At 39.4% G+C, this 10,631-nt stretch overlaps 1 protein-coding gene across 1 annotated transcript in view; it reads right to left on the reverse strand.

Moving 5' to 3' along the window:
- The window catches only part of LOC110160205 (NLR family CARD domain-containing protein 3-like), a 9,399-nt gene extending 3,180 nt beyond the window's left edge, over positions 1 to 6,219 (reverse strand). The window contains exon 1 of the mRNA XM_055153204.1: positions 6,130 to 6,219. Coding sequence (XP_055009179.1) covers positions 6,130 to 6,219 — 90 coding nt within the window. The remainder of the gene's footprint in view (positions 1 to 6,129) is intronic.
- Positions 6,220 to 10,631: the final 4,412 nt, after the last annotated feature.

Here is a 10,631-nt window from a genome sequence, read left to right on the forward strand (position 1 = left end):
TTCAAACATCCGCAGAGCAAACGTAGAAGATCCTAACAAACCGTGGACTCCAACAAGTTCAACAACACATCAAGACTCTTGGAGGTTTTCATCTTTTCTGCTGTGAATGGCCCAGGAGTTTCCACCAAGTCATTGTGGATATCGCCGAAGTGAATATTTGGCCAGGTAGTTGGCGATTCTGACCACAAATTTGGTTTGGTCCACCTTTTGTAGGGGTTGAAAAGGGTGATTTGGCTCCATCGATGCTTATGACCAATTTCTGGTCAAATCGTCTTCAGTCCTCTGCCGTTAGAGTGGATAAATAACCGGGATCAATACCCTTTACGTGCTTTCTCACTCCGTCCATCATTTTAAATTTGTGTTTCTTGCCTCCGACCAAAATCTTCCCAGCATGCAAGGCGCGCTTTTGTCAACAATGAAACTCGCCTATTGTACCAAATCACCAAGTCAGGTTTGGGGAGCAGCATGCCATGGTCATTTTGAGCACAAAGTATCTGTAATGAATTTGAGCTTTAAGTAATTTCTGCAAGTCATTAAATTAATACAACTGTACAAGATTTCAACACAATTATAATCTTTTCTCCACTGACATGCACCATCTCCAATTAGAGTCCCTTGAAGCAGCGATTCTTTTTCACACCGCAGTGGATGTAGATGTAATAAAATGAAATAATAAAAGTCCACTGTAGCTGGCTCTTTGAATGGTCACACAAATGAGTCTCTATTCCCTCCCTGACTCTGACCTGGAAGGCTCCTCTCCCATTTAAATGCCTAATTTAGCCAGCTGATGGCCAGGATTTTCGCTGACGCCTTATCTCCAAAGAAGTCTGTATTATCCTTTCTTTTCTGCTACAAAGCTCCCACATAGAGAAGCAAAGGATCATGGTCCGTCTGTGAAAGTGAGACAAAGAATGGTGCTTTTTAAATGTACTTGAGAGACACACACTTACACACTGACAGACAATATTAATATGTTTTCTGTTTCAGTATTTACATTTTCATTTGTTGGGCTGAGGGGAGCTCATTTACATATCTCAGTTTTATACCTTAGGCTCTTATTTCATATTATATAATCTCACAGAATACAAATACTAAATATTTCATGAATGGAATGTCAGTATTTCTCCTTAATGAGGATATTTTATTTTTCAGTCTGGCTTTCAGATGGAACATATCTTTGAACATGGACGGACAATCATGAATGCATTTTTTAAAAGGGTTCATATTACGCTATTTTCTGTTCTATGTTACAATATTATTTCCTCATTGCAAACATACCAGGAGTTGTGTTTGGTTTCATTCACACATGTTGAACTCACAAATCCACTGTGTTTTTAAGATCAATAAACCTTCACTAGAATCATTTGATTGATTTCAGCTCTGGAATTGCGCATCTCCACTGAACTAAAGGCAAAAGGAGCTGTTAACTTGAAAACTACGGAATGAAACAGAAAACACACACCGAAGTTCTTGTAGAGGTGCAAATGCAAGGAGCAGCAAAATAAAACGGAAAAAATGCATATCACACTCAGATGGCCGATGTCCAAAAGCTTTTTTATTTATTTATTTTTTTGTTTTTAATAATGTTTCGGCAAACGTTCCTGTCTAAAATAGAACACTTCTGGATTCACCAACTTAAGACTCTAGCTCCTCATGGACTCAAGGTAGAGTTTGACCTAAGATGCTTTTAGTGATATGGATAAACATTTTTTGTATTTAATAGAATGATTTTATGTAAATATCTAAACAGTTTTTTTTTTTTTGTTTTTTTTAATTATGTTATTAGGTTCTTTTTTCAGACCAAGAGTTTGTTTTCATACCTGACAGTTTGGACTACTCACTAGTGGTCTTCCTCAGAGTGGTCACGTGATGTTGCTGTGACGTGTCCAGTCATCTGATTTATACAGGTTTTGGTGTTGTCTTCCTACTGGTGGAGGCAGGACGACAGCGCCATCTGCAGTCTGACTTCCTCAGGACAGTATCCCAGGTGTGTGAGAGTAAAAAATCCCCCTCGTCCCAGTTTATAGTCCCATGGGCATGTTTCCGTATTTCAGTTGTTGCTTGTGTACACGCATTCGCTGTTTCCTTCTCTTAGGAAGACAGCGCCAAAAGATGTTTAAATCAGCTGACCGGACATGTCACAGCAACATCACGTGACCACTCTGAGGAAGAGTGCTAGTGAGCAGTCCAAACTGTGAGGTATGAAAAACAAACTCTTGGTCTGACAAAAGAACTTAATAACATAAAATTATAGGAAGACTAAATGAACCTCCTCTTTGTTGGTGGGGGATATGAGCATCTGGGCTGGCAAACATTTTGTGTACTGTGGTCCACAGCAAGAATAATATTTGACGAAGGCATTTCTTTTTTTTTTTTTTTTATTTTTTTGCTTAAACATTTTTTTTTTAAATGCATGATTGGGTTGTAAAGTCTTTAAGCAAAGCCATAATTTATTTGGCTTCATGCTGTCTGCTGCCAACATTTTTAGACAAAGTGAAGTAGGGATGTAACAATAACCGAAATACCATGATATCGTATTGTCAAAGTTCTCACAATAATATCATGGATCATCACAATATATCAAATTACAAGTCTCTTTACTTAAATTAAGAGTTATGGTTCAGCAATAGCTAAAAAATGACAGAGAACTACATGGACCATGATCCTTTGCTCCATTTCAGTGTAGACTACAAGAAGAAATAACAGATCTAAGCACTTTTAAGTCTTAGTTTTTTAGATTAAGTCTTGTCAAGGCATTTTAAGAGGAAAAATTAACATATTAACAGTGTTTGTTGTATTCCAATAAATATCATACAGTGAGATGTATATCGTGAAAATATCGTACCGCGAGATTTGGTTATTGTTACATCCCTAAACATGAGCCTCCCCACCACATCGTGAGCTTTCCCATGATATCACAATAAATATCGTACCGTGAAGTTCATACTGTGATGATATCGTATCATGAGACTTGTCCTGACTTGAGACATCGGAGCAAAAAAAACCCCAGCATTATACCGCTAATACTCCACTTTACTTTAACACTTTATTCTAAAAAAAAGCAAGTTCCCCGAGGTCACACATCACATGTCCACTGCCCTCTGCTGGCCTAAGTAGGGAGTGAACCATGTAGAAAAGCCAAAAAGCAGCACAGCGAATTCCAGCAATATGACACTGGCACATTTGATACTTCTGAGTGAAGGCGGTTTGAGACAGTTTAAGACTGATTATAAATAATTGTGAGGAAATTACTCTGCTGCAGCTCAGCTAAGTGCTTCAACTTTTGTTTTCGTTCAGAACCTAATTGCGATATCGTCTTATTGTAATAGTTTTGGGATGAGAGTGGATTGGCTCTGCTATCTCTCCTTCCCTCTCTTTTTCTCTATCCCCATTCTCTCCCTTTCTTTCTATCTCTCTAACCCACACCTCTCTCCCATTTTTACTCTCTATCTCTGTCTCCCTCTTCACCTACCGACTACTTCACCATTTGAAAAAGCCCTTCTAAAGCAGTCCGACCTCAGTTCACTCACTCTGCCTGTTGATGTGTCCCTGGGCAAGACACTTCACCTACCTACCTCTGCCCAAATTTAGCGTTTGAGTGATTGATAATGGTCAAACGAAGCACTTAAAGCCTACTCTAACTGAAAAACACCATGAAAAAGACTTGCTTATTTCCCCCCGTCTGTAAATGATCTAAATTAAACATTTGTTCCCAGTGCAGCTGTCTGATCCGCTCCTTCCCCGTGAGAGTGAGCACCTGCAGTAGCGTATGGGGCTGCTCTGCTGTATAATGCCCCCATTAGCATTAGCTTTATGTGCTGAGTCGGAGAACATGATCAATGGTTCAGCACAGGCTTAAATGGAGCTTTAACTGTACAATGTGATCCTCTATTCAGATCACGTGTCAGGGCTGTTTCGTATGAATACGTTTAGTGAATATGCTTTTACTTCACTGTCACAGATAATCAAAGAGAGTAATGTCTTTGGAGATGTGGCTTTGAATAATCCCATGATAAGATTATCTGGAGGCACAAGAGTTAGGAAGCTAAGATGTGTAGTGTAGTGTATGTGAAATCTGCTTAAAATGAGATATTAGGAAGTACTGTATAATTTGAATGACATGGATTATGAAGGTTTATACAGTATGTGGTAAAAAAAAAAAGTATGTAACAGTTCAGTCCTAACTCTACACTGCTCTGAACACCACAGTATTTTCCGGACTATAAGTCGCTCTGGAGTAGGGATGGGCATTTGATGAAATTTTCTTAATTGATCGTCGGAAGAATTATCGATTAATCATTAACGTTTTTATATTAAAATGATCATCATTATTATTACTATCTGCACTACTAATCTGCATAAATAAATTCTACTTCACGACATATAAACCGTAACCGCTCTAGAGCCACATCAGCCGTTTGACATTATAATGTGTTTAATTCAGTTTTGCGCAACTCTCACAGAAACAAAACTTAAAACCACATCGCTAATTTGCATAAACTAAGCGAAGATAAAACTACAGCTCTTGTGTCGCTGATGCGTTCAACGTCTGTCGGATTAAAAGACACGACTCAGTGGAATACAGGTTAATGTGACCAGATTTGCGTTTGTTAAAACCAGGACACCGTACGGGAGGTGGGGACTCGTCATCAACATTGCGCGACTCTCACCTGGCAAAGCTTTTTCCCACTGGACACCGAAACATATGTTCCTGCTTTGTACACTGTGCACATGGACTCACACTTGTCCCGAACCCAACAGAAAGCGTGGAATTTCTTGTACAAATCATCGTTAAATACGCATTTGTGCTTCGGTACGTTGCAGACTGACCCACTGTTTGTGTCTCACTCCTTCTGAGTGCAGAGAGACACATGTACAGACCCCTGTTTGGTCACTCTACACACAGCAACCTATATTCGGTTTGTCGATTAAAATTAACATAATCGATGAAATTCTTAATGATCAATTTTCGATTAATCGATTAATCATGCCCATCCCTACTCTGGAGTATAAGTTGCACCAGCCAAAAAATGCGCAGTGAAGAAGAAAAAAACATATATAAGTCGCACTTTTTGGGGAAATGTATTTTGTAAAATCAGAGACCAGGAACCGATATTTTATCTTGAAAAGCAAGTATAGTTATAACAACAGAATAGAGAACAACAAGATGAATAGGCGTTAATATGTTAACGCAACATATTAACAGTTGTTCAGATAATTATAGCATAAACAACAGAACATAAATTTGCCAAACTCACATTTTCACTCCAAATCACTAAATCCATTGAATTCTTCGTCCTCTGTGTCACTTCTGCGTGACCTCCAGAGATAAACCATAGATCCACGAGGTAAACGGAGCACCACTTCATCTTCTGTGTAGCTGTCATCAGACTCAACATCAGTTCCAGTTAGAATTATTCCGGCCTTTCTGAATCCCTACACGATGGCTTCGATTGTCACTGAAGTTCAGGCTTTGTCGATCCATCCGGTGACTTCCAGAAAAGTTACATGGCACACCCGCCCAGTTGCCGTGAAGCTGTGTTCTCCATCCCCGTTTTCCACCTGTCAGTCACAAGTTTCTCACTCACTCCAAACTTTCTTTCTGCTGCTCGATTACCATTTTCGGCTGCATATTTCACTATTTGCAGCGGGACAGCAGCTTTTTCTGCAGGAGGCATGTGCAGTAGAGTGCGAAGTGACAGTGGTACAGGAGTAAAAGTAGTACTAGACACTGACACACGAGCCTATAGCGCCCTCTCGTGGCTGTCAGTCTGAAAATTTTTATCTACAAGTCACACCGGAGTATAAGTCGCAGGATCACCCAAACCATGTAAAAAAGTGTGACTTATTGTACGAAAAATATGGTACAATGAAGCCACTTGTTTCTACTTTGTTGCATTATGACAATCGGATGCTACTTAGCAACTGAGTCTAACTATAGTCACTGTTTGGAGTGGAGGTTTGGTGGCATTTAAGTGGGACTAAACAAATAAACTCCACCCACAACCATATTCCAAACAGAACAGCTAAACTAGGAAGTACCTTAATAATAATAATAATGCATAATTAGATAGAAAGCTTTTCCACATGCTCAAATTTGCTTTACAATTTCAGGCATTATTCACTCACTCCATACTTGGTGGTGAGCTGCTGTTGTAGCCAGAGCTGCCCTGGGATGGACTCAAAAGACACAAAAGTGAATTTACCAATCTGTGCCATCGTCCCTTCGACCATCACCAGCAGACACCACATTTATACAAGGCAATGTGGGGGCAGAGTGTCTTCCCTAAGGACACAACAACAGTTTTGCAACTAGCACCCCACTGTGGCACCTGCTATTCCCAGCGGTCTACCATCCAAGTACTAACCGGGCCCGGCCTTACATAGCCTCAGACATTTAACAAGGCTTTGACAAGGAGGTTTGGCTGCCTTGAGGAATAGAGAAAAGTTTGAGGGGGTGGGACAAGGTCTGGACACATCAGCCACACCTCAGATGAGAGTTTAGTGCTCACTCATGCTGGAGAAATCCTCTGTGGTTTTCAACCTCATTTCACATATTTAGTTATATATTTATTTATTTATTTATTAGTTTATTTAATAGGGACAGTGCATATTAATGAACATCTACAACATTGGAGTGTAAATATGCCAGATTATTAGCCACTGTTTCACTTTGTACAAACCGTCTGACTTTAGGATTTGTTCGCTCGACAATAGACAGGTACTTTTTATCATTTGCTATTTGGTCGTGACGTATGTAATACTAATGAGCTAACTGGTATATTAAGCTTTTCCCAAACGCAGTAGGAAGAAGGACAATAACATCTTTCCCCTTGATAAAATTCACCAAACATTCTCTTTGTTCTGGCTTTAAATCCTCGATCTCAGGAATCGTTAACAACACTGATTATATGACTCTTCGCTGATTGGCTGGTGCCTGAACTTGCACTTCTGGTGTTTTTGCGAACTGTTTATTGTATTTTGATTCCTGACCTAGTTGCTGGAGAGAAATTAAATTGAGCGGAGACACTAGGTGGCGCCAGCCTGGCTACCAGATTATAGCAAGAATGTTTATTTCCATCTGTAGTCCGTAGGCAGGTAACACCACAAATTTAACAGAGAAAAAACAACAATAACAAGTGACAGTTCTAAACTAAAAGTGTCCACAAGTCCAGTTTTCTTTTAGCCACTGTTTCAAGTGGGATTTGAAAGTGGCTCATTTCAACAGTCCCTTATTTTTTTCCTTTGAACTGCACATGCTGCATTTCTTAAAATCCATGATATGATGAAAACTTAAAAACTGATCTTGAAAAACAAAAAAGTTTCAAAAACTGCTCAGTGTGTGAACCAGGTAGCCACAAAAGCAGCCAACCACTCCACTGCCATGGAGTCACTTTCTCACATACTCACATCTTTGTAAAGTATTGAAGAAGTGTGTATTCTGAATCCCAAGGGATGGACTTTTTAATACTGCAATGGTGTTTACAACATAAATTGAATGTTTACCGCACAATGAAATAATCCCCATTGAAACAACATAATAAATAAAATGAAAGATTGAAAAGTTATCCATCCACAATTCCCTGTCCCCTGGTAAACACACACAGCCAATAGTCTCCCATACTGAATAGTCATTATGAAGTGCCTCCCCTGGTCTGCACATACTTCATACTACTGTGGAAGTGATCAGACGGAGCAGGGCTGCATGTTAACTACAGGACCACCAGTACACTCCCTAAATCATCAAGTCTCCAGTGAATTGACTAACTTTATTTACAACTCAAGTTTTTTGTCATGTCTTTTTTTAATAAAGCAAATATAATGATCCAAGCATGTGTGTTAAAGGCCTTGTACCCTGTAGGAGAGAAGAACTTGCCCCAGTACAGATTGTAAAAGCAGATCTGGAGGTCAAAATAAGTCCACTGTGTACTGCCCGCTTCTAATTAGAACTGAAAATGAGGAAGTGTGTGTTGTTGTTTTTGTTTTGTTTTTTTTAGTTTTTACAACAGCTTTGAGTTCTCTCTCCCCTTGCTAAGTCACTCCCCTTTCAGAATATCATCACAACAGAATCAGCGTGCACTCTGCTCCTGAAACTACTGCACATCACATCAGGTTTGTGGAGTTGTAGTGTCTTGTTTTGCATCCTGCCTCTGAATATTGAATAATCATAAGAAAGGTTTAAACAGTGCCTGGGAGAGATCACTAGATTATTCAAACATGCATGGATGATGTATAAAACTACTTAATTTGTGTTCTGATTTACCTGAACAGAACCTCACATATAAAACATTTGTAAATATTTTTATTTACTTTATGTATTTAACAACGACAGTGCACACAATACATTGATTTGAAAAGAAAAGATGTTCTGTGAAAGATTTAGCGACAAGCTCCTTTCCATTTGCTGTGCTTGAGCAGGTACAAGTACAACACACATTAAAGAGCCTATTTACATGCAGAATTAGGAATGTTATGGAGATAAATGAATTAATCATCTACAAAAAAATTTACAAATGTTTGTCATTAACTACTCATGTACTAATAATGACATACTTGTAGTTTGTAGTAAATGATTTGGTAATGGTTAATAAACAATTACGAGTGATTTAAAGGTATGCCTTATTGTAAAGTGTTACAACAGGGGTGTCAAACTTTTTTCATCAAGGGCCACATATCTAAACACAGACGAAGCAGAGGGCTGATCAAGGGCCGTAGACTGGTGCTCAGTACAGTGAATAATTGAAATATGTGCATGTTTAACACACTAGAATGAGCCATTAGTCTTTATTCATGCTAAGATCCTCAAAACCACACACTAAATATTAAATATTGGCTTTATCAAGGTAGATTTTCAAAAAACTTGCAATAAAAAGTCAATTTTTTCATTGATACAAGGTCATTTGGGCCAATTCTTCTGGAAGCCTGAGGGCCAAGAAAAATTTGTCTGAGGGCCACATTTGAACCACAGGTCATACTCCAATTAGGTTCAATTGGTCCTCTGATATTTTATGTTATTAGGTTCTTTTTTCAGACCAAGAGTTTGTTTTTGACTGCTCACTAGCGGTCTTCCTCAGAGTGGTCACGTGATGTTGCTGTGACGTGTCCAGTCAGCTGATTTATACAGGTTTTGGCAGCAAACATCATTGGGACAGAGGAAAAAAAAACACAGTTGATGGATTAAAGAGGCAACTGAAATACGGAATGTACCCACGGGACTATAAACCGGGACGAGGGGGCCTTTATACTCTCACACACCTAGGATACCTGTCCTGAGGAATTCGGACTGCAGATATGTATAACCTGTATAAATGAGCTGACCAGACACGTCACAGCAACATCACGTGACCACTTTGACGAAGACAAGCTAGAGAGCAGTCCAAACTGTCAGGTATGAAAACAAATTCTCAGTCTGAAAAAAGAACCTAATAACATGAATCACCAAACTCTTATTTATCTCAGGTAAAAGAAATGATATGATATGATATTTTGTTTTGAAGGTTACAAGAATTTTGGAAAGGAGATGTCTTCAGCATTTGAGAGACATTTGAAAGACAGAGGTTTTTCACACTTTATGGGCTGGTCCCAGGCTCTTCTGGATTCAAACAGAATGTAGAAGGGACTGGCTGGTCAGGCAGGTTTCTGGGAACAACATTATAGCATTGTTGCCTGACCAGCTAGTCCCTTATACATAGTGATGGGCAAATGAGATGGAGCTCAGGAGCACGTCTTGTTCTTTCTGAAACAAACTGCTCCGAAGCACTGCCTCGGAGCTCGTCTCGCAGCAGCCGCTCACGTGACCAAAGTGTCGAAGTGTCGGCCCCTCCCCCTACTGCTTCGCTCTGCGTGTCAATCGCTTCAGTGTATCGAAGCGTTTCATTGGCTCAGCGAATGTTCTGCTCTGCGATTGGTTCAGAGTGCTTCAGAGTGTTCAGCGCACTTCAGTGGTTTGACAAGCGCTGAACTGCTACAGTATAAAAGATGCACCGATATTTCTTAAAAATGTTGGGTAGTGAGGAGTATTTTGTGATGTTAGTGGGGATTTTGGAGACTTTTGGCATTTGTTTCATTTTCAATGGCATCTACAAGTGGAAAAAGGCGATCCATGGTTTGGGATCACTTTGATCTAATTCCACCTAACAAGGTAACACCTATTTTCTTATTTACAGCATACTATTTATGTTGCTCTTTACATATTATTTTAAATCATCATTATTATTGTTGTTGTTAGGTTCGGTGTTTGCTCTGCACACAGGTATTATCTTACACTAACAATACATGCCAATGGTTAAATTTGTCCACTAGAGGTCAGCGTTTCTCCGAGGCCTCAGACACGTCGAACCATTTGAGACAATATTGCAAGTGAGGTTTCAATGCTTCATGAGGGTTCATTCGCCCATCACTACTTATACATTCTGTTCAAATCCAAAAAGGCCTGAAACTGGACCAGAGCGCGTGAAAAACCTCTGTCCAAACTTGAGACGATCTAACCATAGCTGATCATTTGCAGCCACGAATTCTTAGTACGTGTCCGTCAAATGCAGAAAATTCTTGTCGCATTCAGAGTTTGTTCGGTTTGGTTCTCAATTGTTGATTCTGTAAAAATCCGCCTTGTTTCTCAGTTCTTTTATGTA

The sequence above is a fragment of the Boleophthalmus pectinirostris genome, unplaced genomic scaffold (assembly GCF_026225935.1).
Source record: "Boleophthalmus pectinirostris isolate CB_2022bp ecotype Guang Dong unplaced genomic scaffold, ASM2622593v1 HiC_scaffold_18, whole genome shotgun sequence".
Lineage (NCBI taxonomy): Eukaryota > Metazoa > Chordata > Actinopteri > Gobiiformes > Gobiidae > Boleophthalmus > Boleophthalmus pectinirostris.